General features: G+C 37.9%; 2 protein-coding genes across 4 annotated transcripts; one reads left to right on the top strand and one right to left on the bottom strand.

Moving 5' to 3' along the window:
* Positions 1-4,167: 4,167 nt before the first annotated feature.
* On the top strand, positions 4,168-14,179 carry arrb2a (arrestin, beta 2a). Of its 3 annotated transcripts, XM_017692637.2 has the most exons (16): positions 4,169-4,367; positions 5,484-5,514; positions 5,623-5,683; positions 5,792-5,836; positions 5,993-6,189; positions 6,313-6,372; positions 7,088-7,155; positions 7,317-7,452; positions 7,546-7,630; positions 8,420-8,492; positions 9,174-9,311; positions 10,080-10,163; positions 11,998-12,021; positions 12,234-12,310; positions 13,518-13,572; positions 13,699-14,179. In XM_017692637.2, exons 1-16 carry the CDS (start codon positions 4,345-4,347, stop codon positions 13,787-13,789), a joined length of 1,248 nt encoding a protein of 415 aa, XP_017548126.1. In that variant the 5' UTR covers positions 4,169-4,344; the 3' UTR covers positions 13,790-14,179. The 3 variants fall into 3 exon arrangements, 2 of the variants coding, with proteins under 2 accessions (XP_017548126.1, XP_017548127.1); XM_017692638.2 differs by lacking the exon at positions 11,998-12,021 and having other exon boundaries at positions 4,171-4,367; XR_001857626.2 differs by lacking the exons at positions 13,518-13,572; positions 13,699-14,179 and having other exon boundaries at positions 4,168-4,367; positions 10,259-12,021.
* Positions 14,180-14,780: 601 nt separating this feature from the next.
* On the bottom strand, positions 14,781-19,989 carry si:ch1073-143l10.2 (uncharacterized protein LOC565165 homolog). Its single transcript, XM_017692631.2, has 6 exons — positions 19,841-19,989; positions 18,557-18,620; positions 18,365-18,464; positions 17,324-17,397; positions 16,982-17,233; positions 14,781-15,155 (listed from the first exon to the last, which is right to left on the bottom strand). Exons 1-6 carry the CDS (start codon positions 19,956-19,958, stop codon positions 15,020-15,022), a joined length of 744 nt encoding a protein of 247 aa, XP_017548120.1. The 5' UTR covers positions 19,959-19,989; the 3' UTR covers positions 14,781-15,019.
* Between the last annotated feature and the right edge of the window lie 56 nt (positions 19,990-20,045).

Here is a 20,045-nt window from a genome sequence, read left to right on the forward strand (position 1 = left end):
CTAACTTGTGTGGCCACACGTGACAGAGATTATTCAACGGGTATTAATATAGCAGATATAGAGGAAAAAATCTGACAAATCAATGAGGATTGTTAGCTTATGTATGAAGAAAGAGATATAAATAGGAATAATAAAAACAAGAGATGTTCACATTCGTAGACTTTTAGGAAATATTTCTCTTTTTTAAACAATAAATTGCTTTTTTTAACAATAATTGATTTTTTTCACATTTTGGTTCTTTCTATAAGCTTAATGTGTGAATAAATTCTAAGACAAAACAGTGCAGCTTGAGAGTATAGTTACTAAACTTCTGTTCATGAATGTTCATGATATTTGACAAAAAGAAAAAAGAAAGAAAGAAATCAATTGAATACTCAAGACACGCATCATCTGTCTTTTTGTAATATAAGATGATGCCAGATGGAGATGAGGCAGAGGAAGCTGGAAGAGGGGAGGAGGCAGAAAGACAGAGAGAGTCAGACATCAAATAGAAAGGCAAGACATGTAGTCTCATTCACCATACTCTTGATGATGGCTGGCAAAAGTTTAGACACACTAAATGCTCTATTCAAGCTGGACTCATTTTACCAGAGAAGGTCTGTGACATAACCTGTAAGTAATTTTATAGTGCAGGATAAAGTGCTATTTCCCTAAATTACCACAGGGAGTCTATCTTAAAGCATCAAAGTCTAAGTGTGACATTCAGAATACTTGAAAAATACTTAATAAAAACACAACACACAGACGTCTTTGCATGCAGGTTTTAGTACATTATGGTGAGGTGGATTAAACAGGATTAGTACTACCAAAGAAACTCCATTTAGGTTATTTACTCTGCAGTTATTGCCATTAGACTGTAAAACTATGGACGTTGCTGATTGCGCCAATCTGATCTGCTCACTAATCACTTTCATTACCCTCAGATGCTAAAATTCCAGGTAAAACTAATCCAGCTTGAATAGACAGAGTTCATTATCCCAAAGCTGTTTATTCTGAGATGAATCCAACCACTTTTCTTTAGGACTTTTGCCCAGTTTGCTTTAGCATACAAAAAGTGTTTATAACAAATGCTTTTTGAGTGTTGTAGAAGACCGGACAGCAGTGCATGAGAGAGGCCGAGATAGAGGAGATGATGGCATTTTGAAAGAGTCAGAAGGAGGAGAAGATTTAAAGAAGAGAGTTGGAGATTCTAAGCTGCATTGAGAGAGAGGAAGCTCTAAAGACAGAGTTGAGCACACCTGACTCCACCAGTTTAATCAGTCAGTCTTAGTCTTCAAACATTTCATCAGGTGACCTCCTGCTTTGTTGCAGTGAAAACCTCTTTCACTTTGTTGGAGTTAAAAACCTGCAGCCACACTAGCCTGAAGAGCCAACTATTTTTAAAAATTTGAAAAACTTCAGCCCTTGCCAGTTACCCTGTATTATTTCCATTAAAAGCTGCCTAGGTTGAGGACAAGACAAAGCAAGTAAACTATTATGTTAACAATGTGTTTTCCTTATCTTTTACTTTTGTCTGCTACTGAAGAGCAGAATGTGTAGGTGATGCTGGGCTACTGTGCTGAAACATCTACATTTTATTCATTTTATTGCATTTGTGATGCTATAGGATTATATTTCTACTCAATGATAATCTAGGTGGGTCTTGTCGCTGTTTCTACATTTTGTAAATGTCTGTGTATCAACATCAGTGTTAACAGATATGTATATATATATATATATATATATATAAATACTGAACATTGTCATCGGCCCACTGTTCTCATATCACTTCTACTACCTATATTCAAATCATAATGTAAAGCAAAGTGGGAAGATATTGATAAAACTGCTATTTAATCTATGATTGGGTGAGGAAAAACATATATAAGAAAATACAGGCACACATAGAGTACATGCAGAACCTACATAGTAAATCTAAATTTAAGAATATACTTTAAACATGGCTCGGGTACAGGCACAGCTTTAAGAAACACAAGTGAATGCAAACAATTTAAAGCTTTGAAATAGCCAATTTAAAATATTTGAACTTGAATTCAGATTCCAAGTATTTAATACTAGAATTATGATTTTTGAATGTGCTTTTATTGTGCTATGTGCATTTTCTAATTTAATGCAGATGTTTCCATTATAAATCATATTATCAATATAACAGTCTCAGTGAAAAAGTATTAACTTGGTGTACCCCCACATAGAAATCTGATATTACAGTAAATGGATTTCAAAAAAATGACACGTATTAGCATATTTGTATATTTGTCACATATTTTGTATATTTGTCACACTTACTCATCACTAAGTCTAATGCTTCCTCCTGTCAGCTTGACCCTGCCCCCACCCCTCTACTCAAGGCCTGTTCATCTGTAATCAACACCCCAGTCTGGTTTCCGTACTCAACCCAGCACTGAGACAGCTCTTCTGCGAGTAGTTAATGATCTTCTCCAGTCTGCTGATAGTGGCTCTCTCAATATTCTCCTTCTCCTCGACTTAAGTGCAGCATTTGATAGTGTTAATCATGATGTTCTCATTTCTCATCTTTTCTCTATTGGTATCATGGACACAGCCTTACAGTGGTTCAGGTCTTATCTTACAGACAGACAGCAATTTATACTAGGTCATACTAGGTCCACACAAGTCCTCCACCTCTCCTGTCATATGTGGTGTACCACAGGGCTCAGTTCTTGGACCCCTACTTTTCTTAATTTACATTTCACCCCTTGGTCAGATCATGCGTAGCCATGGCCTAAACTTTCATTGTTATTCTGATGATTTTCAGTTATACCTCAGTACACACACACCCTCAGATTCCCCTCCCAGTAAACTAGTTGATTGTATTTCTGATTTAAAGCTCTGGATGCACAATAACTTTCTCATGCTAAACACTGATAAAACTGAAGTCTTACTGGTTGGCCCTAAACATTTACTATCAAAGTCATCCAATTTTTCAGTTAGTATTGATGGCCTGCTCGTTATGCCCGCACCTGTTGTTAGAAATCTTGGTGTTTTACTCGACCCATCACTTAAGTTTGATCTGCATATCAAGCTCCTCACTAAGACCGCGTTCTTTCATTTGCGTAACATTGCTCGTCTTCGACCGTTCCATAAAGATGCAAAAACTCTGGTTCATGCCTTCATTATGTCTCGTACTGACTACTGTAACTCCCTCTTTGTTGGTCTCCCTGTAAAGTCAATACAAAAGCTACAGTACATTCAGAACTCTGCAGCTAGAGTTCTCACCCATACCAAGCGTTCATCTCACATCACCCCATTCTCTCTCAGCTACACTGGAATTTTACTACTCACTTTCAAAGCCTTGCATAACCCTTGCTCCCCCCTGCCTCAGAGAACTGCTCACCTCTTACACTCCTTCTCGCTCCCTAAGGTCTTCTTGTAATAACCTACTTGTTGTCCCACGCACCAGACTCTCCACTTTGGGAAGGAGGTCCTTCAGTGCCATGGCCCCCAAACTCTGGAATTACCTTCCTCAGTCCCTCCGGGGCTGCTTTTCTTTTCCCTCTTTAAAACCTGACTTAAAAACTTTTCTCTTTAATGCTCATTTTTCTTCCTCCTCCACTGCTTAGTTTTTTTTCTGCTCATGTTATGTGAAGCGACTCCATTGACTCCATAAGGTTATGTAAAAGCCCCCGGTGAGCAGGTCAAATCTAACTGAGAGGCGTAATAACACGAGCTTCACTGGAAGGAAAAAGACGCAAAAAATAACAGACCTCATCACTGCTGCTAACGTTTGAATAGTGAGCTAGAAATAGTGCAGAATCCTCAACATTCCTTCTTCAAGTTTCTTCATTTTCACATTACTTTTAATTGTTTTGTTAAGGTTCCTACTTGTAGATAGACAGACAGAGAGGCAGACAGGCAGATACTATATTAATAGCTGTAGAACAAACTGTGGCGGCTACAGTCGTAATCCTCGCTACAATGCAGGGAAAATATGGAGTGCTTTGGTTGCTTGTATTATAATACAACTGCAAAAGGGTAATTATGCGTGATAATGTACACCCATATAATCTGATGTTAATGCAAAATGAAAAATCTAAGAAGATTGACTGAAACTCTGTAAATGCTATTGTTTTGGTTTGCCAAGCGCCATAAAACAAAAGCTGGGGAAGAGTGCATGATCTATTTTATTATGAAGGGAAATCTCAGCGGCAGAGGCGCTGCTGCAGACCGCGCTGCTGTTTCCGCTCCTCACAGCTGCTCGCTGTTGCTGGCGGCTCTGAGCTTAGCGGAGGCTGCTGGCTAAAATAGCGCTAGATGTGTTTTACTACACAGCGTATCGCTTAAGCGCTACAGATTCCTCATATTCTGACGGCCACATTTCCCCTGGATATGGGTGACAAGGCAGGCACCCGGTGAGTTTCTACACGCCCAGTCTTAACGTTACCAAATATACCAAAAACCGCAGTGTGTCTGTTTTCCTTCTTCGCAGCGGCGGTTCACTAATATGTTAACTACCGTTAGCTAGCTAGCCAGGTTAGCTAACTAGAGAAGCGCCTTCGTTAGCCACCCAACTGTGTTATTCGGCTAAATTTCAATTACTGGACCTAACTGTTGAGCCGAAACTGTTTTTATAATCCGCAGTGCCCGTGTGAAATTTAACAGCTGATATAGTTGGTGGTAACGTAGGTTAGCTGGCGATAGAGCGTCACCTGTTTGTGATAAACAACAGAAGCGGTTTAGCTTCTTTAGCTAGCTAGTTAGGGAAGAACAGGCGCGCCCTCAGCACACAAGTTAGCCTTTCTCAGTTTTGTAAGCTTTGCCAGATGTGATTAAGGAGGATAGCGTGGTACATAATAATGATGAGCTTTCTTAACGCAGGTTATTAATGCGGGCACCATCTTCCGTCACTTAAAGAGTTAACGTTAAAGGGGAACTCCACCCATTTTAAAAAATTTGTGGCTAACTAAATGGTTAACGTCAACGAAGTCATTCAGAGTGGTTTGGTGTGAAATGCTTCGATCTTGAGAAAAAAGGCTCTTGAAAATAAATTTGCACAGTGGTAACTTTAGTGAGGGGAACTGAAGAGTTCAATGTCCCTGGAAGCTTCCTCACAGTTATTACGTGAACTTGTGAATACGTTACCTGAAACATTGTGTTACACTACTTATGTGATAGTTTTTACTTTGAAACGTTTTTTTTTTTTTTTTTTTTTACTTTGAAACGTATTTTGATCGGCGTATTTATAAGAAGGGTGGTCTAAAGCATAATAGTCCTCAAAGAAAGCCTTTTTTCAGACTGACCACTGCTTGTGGGCTGCTGTTGAATAGGCGATGCACTGATCTTGTTAGGCCAGCTTTTTTGTTGTTGTTTGTTTTTGTTTTTTTTTTTTTTTGTTTTTTTTTAGCTTGCCATTTGTCTGAGTGAATCATTTCCTGGATAATAAGACCTTACAACCAGAGCTCTGTTTGTAGCACTTGCACTGTCATTTGCTTTAGTTTTAAACTTGATGGATTATCATCTTTCTGTAGGGTATTCAAGAAATCCAGTCCAAATTGCAAGGTAACTCAACATATTACCATTTTGTGCAGTAATTGTCCTGTTGTTTTTGTAGGTTGCTTGTGATATTTGTTTTTTTGTGATCAAGGCAAATAGCTTTCAATCTTTCAGATCACAGTATACCTGGGGAAAAGAGATTTTGTGGATCATTTAGATCAGGTGGACCCTGTTGGTAAGTGCAGGCCACAACATCTCATTTTTGAACGCCCTAAAAGGCCCCTATAGTGGAAACCTAGAATTGTAAGAGTTGATGTGGTATTTATGTTCATGTCCTTTACAGATGGGGTCATCTTAGTAGATCCTGAATATCTCAAAGATAGAAAAGGTAAATGAACACTTTCAGTTATGACTTAAAACTGAATTTTTGTTTTAATTTGTGATGATTATAAATTGTCTAGTTTTATACTTATAACTAATTTCTCAAAATGTAAGGCTACTTCGCTGCTGCCCCACTACATTCACATCTCCCATTCTTCCCTAGTGTTTGTGACACTAACCTGTGCCTTCCGTTATGGCCGTGAGGACCTGGATGTTCTTGGGCTTTCTTTTCGGAAAGATCTTTACATATCAACGTTTCAAGCTTTTCCACCCATACCAGAAGAGCGCAAGCCCAACAGTCGCCTTCAGGAAAGACTTTTGAAGAAATTGGGCCAGCATGCTCATCCTTTTCATTTTACAGTAAGTATAGCAACATTTTCACCATAATGTCTACTGTGTATATACACTTTTTTTTTTTTCCTTTTGTAAGAAACGTGTGGTCTCTAGAAGGCTTGGTACATCTTGAATATTATGCCATTTCAGATCCCTCAAAACTTGCCATGTTCAGTTACCTTGCAGCCTGGTCCTGAGGACACTGGAAAGGTAATCAGTAACCCTGTTCATACATGCACTTTTACATGAGATTTCACTGGGACATTGAGCAACATCCTGTGTTTAACAGGACATGTATGAAGTGACTAAAATTCCCTGTGATGCTTGCAAGTTTGACGTATTTTAGCATGTTTATAACTGAATTTAACTTTACTTTTTCATTAAGCCGTAGTGTGGAGGCATCAGAATTTACTGCACCCAGTTCTTGTCACTGTGACGAAGGGTTTGATCATCTGCAGGTCAAAATGTACTGTATTTGTAACATGCCACCATCACTTTATTGGAAACCCTCTGCTTTGGCTTTGCAGCATGCTCTGTGTTTTGTACGGTGCATATGCTAGCAGAGTTCCTCTGGAGGTGTATGGCATCAGATTTTATGGGCAGTTATTGCCCCCTACAGGCAATATGTATTTTTAATTCAAGGGAAGAAATGATCTTTTTAAAAATATATGGATACGTGTAGACAAGGCCTTAGACTCAGCTTTGGTCCTGTACACTCTTTTTCTCTTAGACATTTATAAATTCATTTACATAGTTTAATAGATTGTACAGTATGTACTCTCTTATCTGATATTTTGAGACTTGCAGTTTTTTCCACCTCACTGACCTTTCTCGCTGCCCTGCACAGATCTTAATAGATTGATCTTCTCTGATGGTTTGAAGTTTGGTTTCTCAGCTCACTAACTTGTGTCTGTGTCCTGCACAGGCCTGTGGGGTAGATTATGAGATCAGAGCTTTCTGTGCCAGGTCAGTTGAGGAGAAGATTCACAAAAGGTAAGCTGACTGGACCTTCTACATAGATTAAAGCATGCAAGCCTGTAATGTGTAACACAACCGAATGGATTCATCAGATATTTGTGAAGTTTGTGGTTAGTGTTGTGGTCCTGTCAGAATCAACGTTTGACTTTTCTTGCTTTGTTGCACATTTGTTTTAGAAATTCTGTTCGATTAGTGATTCGGAAAGTCCAGTATGCTCCTGAGAAACCTGGTCCCCAGCCTATGGTTGAGACAACACGAAGCTTTTTAATGTCTGATCGCTCTCTGCATCTAGAGGCCTCCTTAGATAAAGAGGTGACTAGCATATATTTAACACATGGATATGCTGAATACATTATAATTCTGTAGTGTAGTACATTCATATGACTCTGTACTGTCTCTGTACAGCTGTATTACCATGGGGAACCCATCAGTGTGAATGTCCATGTGACCAACAATTCAACCAAGACTGTCAAAAGAGTCAAAATATCAGGTAAGATATTCCTCTACAGTACTATTCGAAACTCAGATCACCTTTCATTTATTTAATTTTCAAGTCAATTAAGTACAAGTTATTAGTTTTTAGAAGAAATTAGTTTTAAAATAAACTACTTACATAAGGAAGAGGAAAGTCAAAATAGAGAAAATCATACTTCCACTGTGGAAAGACTATTGGTCTGAGAGGATGTGTTGCTGAGAGAAGAAGCCATCACTGAGAAACGGAAATGGGCAAAAAAGGAAGAAATCAAACCAAACCAAGCTTTCAGTGTTTATACAACAATGGACTGACCACCCTAGAGTCCAGACCTCAACAGGATTGTAGGATTATTTGAATTGTGAGAAGCAGAAAATGCAAGCAATTTCTAAGACTGAACTTTTGGAGGTGTGGAAATAATATATTCCTGAAAATTTGTTTAAAACAACTGAAAGCAAGTCTCATGATAAAATGGGAAGTTCAAAGATTGATACTCTAAATACTGAAAAAATGACTTTATTATTTATTTGTTGTCACTTTGTGTAATTCCCTGTTTTCTTTTACCTGATACTGAAAAATGAATAACCTGTACCGAATGGCTGCTTTGACTGGAAATCTAATAAATGAAGGGCGGTCTCTGGCTTTAGCACAGTCTTTTTTATTTATTTATATTTATATATATATATATATATATATATATATATATATATATATATATATATATATATATATATATATATATATTTAATATTCTGTCAATCTGTGCCAGCTGCACTCTGATATGATAACCTTGTCCTCTATTCTCAGTGCGGCAGTATGCTGATATCTGTCTGTTCAGCACAGCGCAGTACAAATGTCCGGTGGCTCAACTTGAGGCAGAGTAACTATTAATGTTAATCACTGTATATTTATACTGGAGTAATATTTTACAGAGTAAATATTGCTGCATTATAGGGCTGTACAATCAAGGTGTTCATGTGATCCAACAAACAAATAATTTTGGTTAGAACAATACATTCCACTCTTTAACCCTGTCACATCACACAATGTTTTTTAATTTTCCATTTTATCAGGTCCATTTACCATAAAGGAGCACATTGTAGTTGTACAAATACAGACTGTAGTCCATCTGTTTCGCTGAATAATTTTATGCCCCCCTTTTACCCTGTTCTTCAGTGGTCAGGACCACCACAGTGCAGGTATTTTTGGGTGGTGGATCATTCTCAACACTGCAGGGACGTTGACATTTTGGTGACATTGCTGTGGTGGTACAAGTGGGTTATCTTCTAGTTCTTCATCAGTGGTAACAGGATGTTGCCCATGGGGTTCCTGACCACTGAAGAACAGGGTGAAAGGGAGCTAATATATTGACTACAGCTTGTGATTGTAGAACTATGGAGTGCTTCTATATGGTAAGTGGAACTGAAAACAGTGAGTGTAGATAAAAGTTAGATGTGCTTAATGAAGTGGCCAGTTGGTGTATTGTGCAGCCCTATTGAATTTTAAACATTCCTAAAAGTACCCTTTTAAGTCAGTTAAACAATTTCCTGTGCTCTCTCAGTGACCAGGTATCGTCCAGCTCCACATTCTGTAAGGTGTACACCCTCACGCCCACCCTGAACAATAACAGGGAGAAAAGAGGGCTCGCACTGGATGGCAAACTCAAACATGAAGACACCAACCTGGCCTCCAGCACCATGTTAGTACTTCTATTGTTAAAACTCTTTTGTAGGAGTGCATTTGTCTGTAGTTATATTGAAGAGATTCATTGCTCCTAAATTTTTGTGGCCCGTTCAGATTCCTTTACCATCAAATTGGCCGATGGCTGAAATTTTTTTAGGCTTTTTTAAAATCCGATTCTCACAATGTGTGGGGTAAATATGCACATGACACACACTAGCACATTTATAGTGTTTTTATTAGCCAACTTGCAGTTTTATTTGTTCTTTAGTGGGCCAAATTGCCATTTCAGTTTTTCAATTTTAAAATATGGCTTTTTAAGGAACATGGTGCAAATAAAGTGCTGCACTGAAAGGAAGAGACAGCTAGATATAAAACGCAATGAGTCACGAATAATTATGCTGTGACATTTTGGTGCAGCAGCATTCCGACACAGCATAAGTTCACTTACCTGAATCATGTTATTTATGGCACAAAATTGCTGCACAGCTATGGAAAAATATCTCTGTAGATATCTTTGAAAAACTTAAAGCAAGTCTCCTGAAAAGAATGAAAACGATATGAAGGCAAAACGTGGACACACTAAATACCGAAAAAAGATCATGTATTTAGGTGTTGAGGCTTCTGTGTTATTTTCTATTCAGTGTATTCTTTTTTGCAAAAAAAACAATACATTGCCTGAGGCTAAACTTGGCTGTTTCCAATGTGCATCCCTACTATTGTTTTTTTTAAAATCAGGAACTGACTAATCTGCTCTGTTAAACATGTTTGCCCTTGCCTTCTGCAGTGTTAAGGATGGATGTAACAAGGAGGTTCTCGGAGTTCTGGTGTCGTATCGAGTCAAAGTCAAACTGGTCGTCTCCCGCGGAGGGTGAGTCACCAGCTCCTCTGACACAGTCCCATCTTCTGTATGCAGTTATATTGTAGCAGGGTGCATTTGCAGTCTGGCATTTATTCTCTCCACAGGGACTGGATGACTATTATTTGAGCTATTACAATTCATGCGTCAAAGGACTTCAGCAAGTACACTTTACATAAATCCATTTTTGATTAGTTATATGATTCATAGCTTTGATCTTGTATTGTTTTACTGTTGGAACATTTAGCTTGGTCTGGAAGTTGGCCAGTACTGGCCACAGGGCTACTATTATTACTGCTTCCTGGCACTGTCTTGCATGATATGAATTTGACGCAAAAGAATGCTCATGGAGTGTTAAGATACACATATTAGTATTGATAGTTTTACATGGGGGTCGTGAGACTATGTGTGCCATCAATTGAACGTATGTATGTATGTATGTATGTATGTATTTATTTATTTTTTAGACAAAAAAAAATGAATAGTCCCCACTGTTCTATTTAAAACACTTCATGAAATTCCTGTAAGAGAAAACTACAAAAGAAAAGCTTTCCTGTGCTGTTGCATTTTAAATTTATTTATCTTCTTAGAAAATTATTTCTTTGTCGTGCTCCCCGGACAAAAAACAGTGGCATACGTCCTTTCTTCTCTCATAATTGAGTATCCAGTTGCCTTAAAAGGCCTGCAGCTTATATTTTTCTTTATATATTTCACCCTGAGGTCTACTTATGATATTTGTATGGTTTTGTATATCAGAAACCGTCGTCTAAATTTTTTTTTCTTAACAATTAATTTTGGGACTTATACAGACTGTTTTTGTTACTATGTCTTTAAGTGCCATAAATGTGCTCTAGAAATAAAATTGGCATTGACATTGACATATGTCTTTAAGACTGATACATGTTAATGACCTCTGTTCTGATTGGCTGCCCTGCTTCATTCAAAAAGAGTCCAGGCTGGAACACTCCTTATAACTTTAGCATGGATGAGTGGGGCCAAACTGCTGTAGACAGAATAAGTGGATATATGGACGTATTGGATCTTGTGACATCACAAAAACAAGTCATTCAAAATAGCTGCTTTTGAAGCTTGTACTGTATAGACTGGGGAGTACATTTTTACATTTTTAGACACACCTACTTTGTTGGTCTACTTTGTAGGTTTAGTCAGAGACAAAATTTCATCTGTTGCTGTGTTTAGTCATCTTCTAGTTCAGGGGTGTACAACTCTGGTACTGTTGGGCCGTATTCAGTACAGTTGGGTGATTTACCCGCTCAGACACAATAGTTAATGGACTATTAGTCCAGCAGTGATGCTAGGGTATTTAAAAACTCCAGCATTGATGCTGTGTCTGATCCACTCGTAACAGCACAGTGCACACTAACACGCCACCACCACGGCAGTATCACTGCAGTGCTGAGAATGACCCACTTCCAAATAATACAAACTCTGTGGTGGTCCGGTGGGGGTCCTGACATTACATTGAAGAACAATGTAAAAGCAGCCTAACAAGGTTTGCAGAGAAACGGGGACTACAGTCTGTAATTGTGGAACTACAAAGTGCTCCTGTATGGTGAGTGGAGCTAATACAATGGACGTGAGTGTAGATACAAGGAGTCGTACTTGACAAAGTATTGGCTGGTCGGTGTTTACGTTTATTAAAGATTAAATTTCCACTAGTGAGAAAGCGGCTGATGCTCTCCCCTAACCTCCATGTCTTTCTGCAGCACCCTGTAGATACATTGTTTCATTTGAGTTTTCACATCGTTCTGTTCTCTGTTGGTGTTTCATATTTTTCTCTGTGTTCCCCCACATCTGTCTGTTAACCCCCCCTGTGTTGCATCAGGCTTTTAAGCAGCTTGCTGGAGAGGTAAATATACATTATGCATCACACTGGTTTCCTGATTTGCCTGTCCAGGTTTGCAGTGAAGTTTGCCGTTTGTGCTGCTCATTTTTCTCTTGTGAAATTCTAATGGGATAACACCCGCATCTGCACACCAGAATATTCGTTCTCAACGGCGTTAAAACAAATCTGAATTTTTCAAATAGAACCATTGTCGTTTTCCTTTTTGCTTCCCACAGAGACGTCTCAGTTGAGCTGCCCTTCGTCTTAATGCATCCCAAACCTATAGACCTCTCCAGCTCTCGACCAGCCTCAGGTATTCCCACCCATTCATTCCTGCTATATTTCAACACTGAATACAGAGTAGCACCACCATTGCACTCATTCAGTCAGACACGCCTGAGGATTGTCTCAAGAAGCACGTTCAGCTTAGTCAAGGTTCCATACCAAGTTACAGCTTCATGGAAACCCCCAACATTCATTGTCAACCTAATTTTAGATACTTAAGATTTAATCCTGATGTGCACATCTTACAATAAACAACTAACTGCTTGAAACATGCAGAAGAGTCAAGCAGCTTACCTACGACTGACGGTTCTCTGTAAATACCATAGCAGCTGAATGGTTACCATCCTTCATTTCCTATCTTGATTTTGTTGTAATAGCTGATGACTTTGCAATTTGTAAATTATGTCACCTGAAATGATTTATAGGAGTCCGCCTCCAGTAGATTGACTCTGATTTGTCCAAGAGCTGTTTACTATTCATCACCCAAAACATGGCCCTTGCTGGAGCAGGTTAGGTGTGCAGCTTAAGTTGCTATTGCAGTGTAGTACAGCAAAAAGCATTCCACCATCGCAAGACAAAAAATCCAGGATTCGTTCAAACTGTGTTTGGCCACTGGTGTCCTTGGAACACAGATCAAGACCAGAAAGCAAAGGACTTGCAATAGAGAAACAATTATTCAATGAGTAGTATTTCAGGACTGCACTTACTTTCACTCTGACACTTCTTAAAGCAGCACTGTGTAAGACCGCTTCATTAAAATTGAAAGTTAGGAGGAGAGAACATGCTTAAATATTTTGTTCATGTGCTGCTGTAGTTAACCTTAAGCCTGGCATAATTTATTAGTGTATTTTGGACTACGTCATGTGAACGTCACAGGCATAGACTCAAAAAGACAGTCTGGGTCAATGTTTAAGTCTCAAAAACAAAATCAACATTATACAGATGAAGATATGATAGATCATTTTATTAATCCCAGAGGGAAATTCTCCATTGCAGCTGTACATTCTTCATCATGTTTTGACTCTCTTTGAATAATGTACTCACGATCATCAGTTTCATCTGTTTGTGGGTTCCGAAGCACAACCAGCAGTACAAAATGTTCCTCTTCCGTTGTATCTAATTAAACGTTTCTAAACGGGTCTTCAGATTCCCATATCTTACATAGTGCAGTTTTAAGTTTGTTTATAATCCATCATATGATGCCAGTGATTATTAACATTGTTTATTTTCAACAGCTGTACCAGAGGCAGACCCACCTATTGACACCAACCTCATAGAGTTTGACACAAAGTAAGTTTGTGGACATTAACTGGTTTATGAAGAGCAGATTCTTCTAATTAACATTTGTTCACTGAAAAACATAGATTGTCTTATGTCGGGGTGTTCTCTCACTTAATATCTCTCTCTTTCTAACAGTAGCTTCACCCAGGACGATGACCTGGTATTCGAAGACTTTGCCCGTTTGAGGTTAAAAGGAACCACTGATGATAAGGAAGAGGACTGCTGAGGCTTCCCCCCTGCACTTGACCTAGAAACTCAGTGTCACAAAGACCACCAACTAATAAACTCAAACGAACAGTCTCTCATAGTGAAACTCTTTCCTAGGCTTCATGACATCCTTTTGGTGAAGCAGTATTTTGCCAATACTTGACTGAATTGTTCAAAGGAAAAAAAGGACTTTTAGAGACCATTTTCTACAGTTTAATGACAGGATGAAAATCTGAGGAAAGGTGCTAAATCAAGGAGTTTTGAACGCAGGAGGGAAAAAAAACGCCACAGAGAATTCATCCTATCATAAGCAAATTGTGAGCTTACGTGCTGCGTGTGCCATCCTTTAGTGGATAAAAGCAGGAAAGAGATTTGGAAAGAAAATCCAAATTAAAAGAACCTATGCTATTTTGTTGTTCTGTGTGATCTTCTAGAGTTGATTTTGAAATGCCTTTTTAAGATTAAGTTTCATGTCTTAGTAACATTTACTGATCATCAATTACAACTGAAACGTGCTGAACAATATGAACAGAACATATTGGGCATCCCAGGCAGAACATGGTTTCTCAAACCTCATCGCCTCCATAACGGTTTACAAAGAAAGCTTTTGTAAGCAATTACGCATGGTTGAATACTAATATGACTTCTGTTTGTGTTATCCATGGCATACTGTATCCAACCCTCAGGTATGCAGGCTCCTTCATTTTTCATTCATTCATATCACTGCTGACATGGCGTGTGCTATAGTGGTGCTGTAAAGACCGTCGACGGCTGTGTGTGCGTTTCAGGGGTGTTTTTACATTGCCATTCAGCACCCTCTTGTGTAAATAAAAATGCTGCTTTTGGTGAAAATGAAAACTTCTGCCAGATGACTAGAGATTAATGTCTCAGATAAAAAAAATATATAGTCTCCATCAAGTTAATACAAGTTTAATAATTGTGAAAAACATTGTTTTCCATTTACATTTTTTTTTTTTTTTTGGAATTTCAGAATTTATTTAATTTTTTAAATAAAATAAAAATGTCTAAGCAACGTCTCTCTCATTTAATACAAGATAGAGTTTCAAGAGATGATTTTCATAAACTAAAAAAAGATTTTTTAAATACATTTTATTGCACAATATAACTGATTTGGTGAAAGTACAGTGATTCTGCTCAAGGGATTTTCTATAAAATCAAAGAGCTTTAGCACAGTGCAACGGATGCTAATTCTTTGTAGACTGAATAAAAAAAAAAATAAACAAGGCATTCATTTATTCTTCTTTGGCAGTGACTGTTCAGTTGAATATCTCTGGAAGACTTGTGGGCTGTTGGAAGCGACACGCCTCTGACGATGAGACCCTCCGAAGAGATGCTTGTTCATTTGCCCAGCAAAGCGATTCCATCTAGTAAGGAGGAATAACAAAGATCAAATCAACACTTGGCTCGTTGACCAGACGATTAGTGTAGTGCATGTCTTTTCACTTTACGATGCAATGACGGTAGTATGTAAAATGTTTGGCTGTCCTGGTCACATGACATTTGTTAATTTTCTAAGTGAAAAGTTAAACACATCCTCTACAGGGAACAGACTTCTGACTTTTAATACATAATTACTATGTATTAGCCGGTTTTAACATATTGGTGGAAAAAAAGCCCCCACGCTCAAACACGTTAAACACAGCAAACAAAAACTGGTACACTAAAATTAGCAGTTAAACACCATATTTAGGCTTGTTCTCTGTACACTGTTAGAAATAAAGGTTCTGTGCAGGTACATTTTTCATTCTTCAAGGTACAAACAGTGTAAAAGTTCCCTCAAACGTACAACAGTGGCTTAGAGGTCCAACTGTGTACCTTAAATAAGATTTTCAGAGGTGAAAAGTACATCTGTATTTTTTCATAACCTACTGTGTTAAAACAACAGTAAAATAAAAAGGCTGGAGACGAGATGGGGCGTGTGGTTTCAATATAACTTAGAAAAAAATATTTTAATGGGTTATGGTACAATTATGTTCCCTGACTAAAGGTACTGAGATGTACCCTTGAAGGTACCACCCCAGTGACTGTTTCATAACTTTATTTCTAAGAGTGTATTAACTTGCATGTAATTTGAGTGGGAGTGTTCAGACTTTTGCCTGTGATAGTATTAAATCTAAAGCAAATACAACATATATTTAAATATCCAATTTAGAACCTCAAAAAGCAATAAATTTTTAAAGGGCCCATATCCAAAGATTTTCTTGTATATTATTTTCTCCTTGAGATACACTTATGATGTTTGTGGGGTTTTATATAATAAAAATAGTTACAGTTCATATTTACGTGGCCATTTTCCAACCTTTCTTTATCCCTTAAACAGACTCTTTTTGCTCCTTTGCCTCTAACACTTATATATGTCAAGGATCTTTGTTCTGATTGGCTGACCTGTATTGCATCTGATTCAAGAAGCAATCTGGGCTAAAAAGGGCTGTTTTGCTGCTTAGTTTCCATATGTGGACTGTATGGACTCAGGAGTATACAGAATGCTCCTGCATATATTATACAAAAATGATATTCAGTATAGCCTGCTTTATAAATCAAACAAATTATCAGCTAAGCCTGAAAAAACTTCCAAATGTCAGTCCATGTAAATAAATCACTATATCCAAACCAATTTAATGACCAAGATGACTGAGTAGGACTAAATGATTAGGTTTAATTTTACAAAAAGTCATTACTCCTCAGTTCAATTACTCGTTGTTACCAAGTATGAAAGTACAATTCATACTATTGATGCCTGAACAACAACAGACATAACCTAGAACAGAATCAATTGAATCAGTGATTTCTTAAAGTGCAGTAACTAGTTGTTACAACTAGTAAAAAATATGTATCATTTATAATTGATAAGCACAACAAACTGCAAATAGCATTTCTGGGGAAATAATGTGTTACTATAAAGATCCATTAGGGTCACCTTAAACATTACACAAACAACCAAATTTTGTCTCTGTAATCAGTTCTCATATTTTGTCTCCTTGATCAACCTTAGACATCATTGGTCAAACTTCAGTAAAATGACAGAACTCAGCTCTACTTGTGTTAAAGGGTAGATAAATTGGGTATATTTATGTTTATGGGCTACTGATTTAAGTGTACATAGTTATATGTAATTATAATTTATAATTACAAATTATATTTAGTGGATAAGATCATTTAAAATATCTCCAGACAGAAAGCAGATATTCACCTCTCTTGAGTGGCATTGTGCTTATTAAGGCGCTCTGCCTCCTCTTTCTTCTCCTCCAACCAGCGCTCAAGCAGCCCCTCTTTTTCTTGCTGTGTGGCTGCTAGCTCCTCCTTCAGCATCTTCTGCTCCAATCGCAATGCTGCCAACTCCTTTGACTGACACTCCAGTTTATACTGATAATCTGACAGGTCTTCCTTCAGTGAGCATGCTTCTTTGGCCAGCAGAACGGCTTCGGTACGGTAGCGGGCAACTCTGCAGCACCAGGAGAACGCATGGTAAAATAATGACAACCTGAGCGACTAAAGTGAGAATTATGTGTGATCTGTGACTGGCTGCACTCACTGAGAGTGACAGAACTGCAGCTCCGCCTCCCTGAGGTACAGATCACTGGTCAGATCTGAGACTTTCTGTGCAAGCTGAAAAGAAAATAATTTAAATGATTTATCTTTCACCAAGAATAATAATAATAATAATAATAATAATAATACACACTACAGGTATTTCAACAGGATTTTTGAAAAGTAAACACTACTTCTGCAGCAAATAATGAAAAAAAAATTCTGCAATTCTTAACGCAGTTACTTTTCATTTGATTAACTTAGTAGTGAAATAGTAATTGTTTCACATGCAAAACTTTGGATACAGTACTAAGTCAGTATTTAGTAATGCTCCCTCCCCCAATATCTCCTACATATAACAGCTTGCAAATGCCTTTTGGAATCCATTCCCTGGTTGTCAGTTTCTAAAATATGAAAGTAACTGTGTGTTAACATGGTAGAATGGTAAAAATATCTTTTAAAATTGTTGCATAGATTGTGCTTACATCTTTGTACTTAAAATCAACAAAATATGTCATTTGGCCAGGAGTGCCCAAGCTTTTCTTATAGAAGTATTATACTGCACTATAGAAATCTTATTATTATTAATCTTATTATTACAATTTTTGTACCAGAATGTAGGAATCAGTAAAAACTTCAGATGTCAAATCAATAAGGCTATGTTGAAATGCAGTTAAAAATGCACTACTAGGGTCATGTGGGTAGACTGAAGGTCTCAAACTCTATCCTGGAGGGTCAGTGTCCAGCACAGCTTGGTAATGTCTCCTCTTAAACGCACCTTGTTCAATTCATTTGTCAATTACCAGGTTTACTGTTTTCTCAATTCATTTGTCAATTACCAGTTTTACTGTTTTCTCAATTCATTTGTCAATTACCAGGTTTACTGTTTTCCTATGAGCAAAAAAATCACTAAATGCTGCTGGACATCGGCCCGGTAGAGGGAGGAAAACCAAGGACAATGAAGACTAGAGACTGGATTTGTTGTAGATTTTCAATATTTAAAGAAGATATATTACACCTAATGTTGAGTGAAGGAAACAAATACCTTTTGTCTAATATGTTCAGTCTGTCTGAACTGCAGATACAGCTTTGGGGTCTTTTTTCCCTCAACGGGCCTTTTTATTCCATCGTCATTTGAACTGAAGCTGTAACATGTACACAACGCTGTAATATGATCCAATTCATCTTTCAGTTTAGGAAAAAAGACCACACAACAACCAAATAGCTCATAGCCTACCTTTGTCTCTCCAAGTCCTCCCATAAACTCAAATGGAGATTCAGCAGTTCCTCTAATTTGGACACTACAGTTACATTGAAAACTTGATTACTGTGCAATACTCAAATCTTTAACCATGACTTTTTTTTGGTTTACACATAAAGATAAACAAAACATTGCAAAGATGTGCCCGTGGCACAATCCTGTCAAACCGACAAAATAATTCTGAACTTCTATTAATATTAGCTCATTTAATGGTGTGCTGCAGTACAATGCCCAGAATGCACCTCGATGTAGTTTCCACACCCCCAACCCCCTCTTCCCCAAGAACAATCTATGGGACAGTAGTTACACCTCAATTTTGTGCAATTCTACACAATTCCACATCAGATATTTCTCAAAACACTAGATGCATTTCAATTAAAGGCTGCCCACTAAATCACTCAGCACAGCAGCTCAGAAATTGATCCCAAGAATGAATTAATGAACTTGCAGCAAAGATGCAATACCAAATGTTTAGATCAAGGACATGGGCAGGTTAAAGAGGTTGACCAGTTACTTGTCCTTAATGTAGCCCATTGTTCTATTATATATATTTGGCCAGGTCAGGTTATTGTTACTTTTAAAATGAAATAATTATATAGGCAGTCTCCAGCCCATGGATTTGCTGAGATTTTTTGGCCCTTTCAGTGGTTGAGTTTGAGAGCCCTATTCTCAATGAACTAACAGCACAATTCATATCAATACTGTAACAAAAAGAGAAAAGAACATCCATTTAAGGTTTTATATGAAGTAGTTTAGAGTGCAGACTTGCACTGTTTTATAAAATCACTATTCTGGATAAGCACTTTATTCATCTGAGCCAAAGCCAAAGCCTTTTTACACAATCATATTGAAAAAACAAACTGAATACTGACCTCAGAATATTAAATCGGGTTATAAATATATATAAAACTGAATATAAAAAATGGGTTTTCTTGCAATAGTTCCGCATTCCCCTCGCAAACCTTTTGGGTTTCTTTGCAAAATGAATTGTATTTTCAAGGAAATACATAATTCCATTACCGTTTTCCTGCCACTGCCCGTTACGGTCTCCGTACTACGCAGTTAAAAACAGCAGGAGGGGAAAAAGACCCAACGCACGAAGCATAAATTAGCCTAAACAAAGGATTTAAAGACACCTGTCGAGCTGAAATTCCTAATTCTCTTAAAAACTACTTCAGAATTCATGGGGTAGTCATTAAAAAGACTATCATTTAGTGACAACTGACCCCACTTACTCAAACCTAGACGTGGACCGCTGACCTTTAGTGAAGAGTCCAGAGAAAGGGTCTTTCTGTAAGCAGTCCCTCTGAAACAGCTCGGCCCGCACGTGACTCTTCCACAGCTCCATAACTTCAGCCCGTTCGCCGCTCAGCGACATTTACTCAAAACCTCCCTTCTCTACTCGTAATCCAACCGGGAGCGACCAAACTGACCTTATTACCCGAGTAAAACGCAAAACCGCACC

This window comes from Pygocentrus nattereri, chromosome 18 (genome assembly GCF_015220715.1).
Source record: "Pygocentrus nattereri isolate fPygNat1 chromosome 18, fPygNat1.pri, whole genome shotgun sequence".
Lineage (NCBI taxonomy): Eukaryota > Metazoa > Chordata > Actinopteri > Characiformes > Serrasalmidae > Pygocentrus > Pygocentrus nattereri.

What these genes read in the sequence shown, in the direction of transcription:
- si:ch1073-143l10.2 (XM_017692631.2), bottom strand. Translation starts at nt 19,958, where the DNA reads ATGTCGCTGAGCGGCGAACGGGCTGAAGTTATGGAGCTGTGGAAGAGT. An exon ending in CTCTGGACTCTTCACTAAAG is followed by an intron (nt 18,621 to 19,840) that starts GTCAGCGGTCCA and finishes ATGTAACTGTAG; the next exon opens with TGTCCAAATTAGAGGAACTG. An exon ending in CTGCAGTTCTGTCACTCTCA is followed by an intron (nt 17,234 to 17,323) that starts GTGAGTGCAGCC and finishes CTGGTGCTGCAG; the next exon opens with AGTTGCCCGCTACCGTACCG.
- arrb2a (XM_017692637.2), top strand. Translation starts at nt 4,345, where the DNA reads ATGGGTGACAAGGCAGGCACCCG. An exon ending in AATCCAGTCCAAATTGCAAG is followed by an intron (nt 5,515 to 5,622) that starts GTAACTCAACAT and finishes TCAATCTTTCAG; the next exon opens with ATCACAGTATACCTGGGGAA. An exon ending in CTCATAGAGTTTGACACAAA is followed by an intron (nt 13,573 to 13,698) that starts GTAAGTTTGTGG and finishes TCTTTCTAACAG; the next exon opens with TAGCTTCACCCAGGACGATG.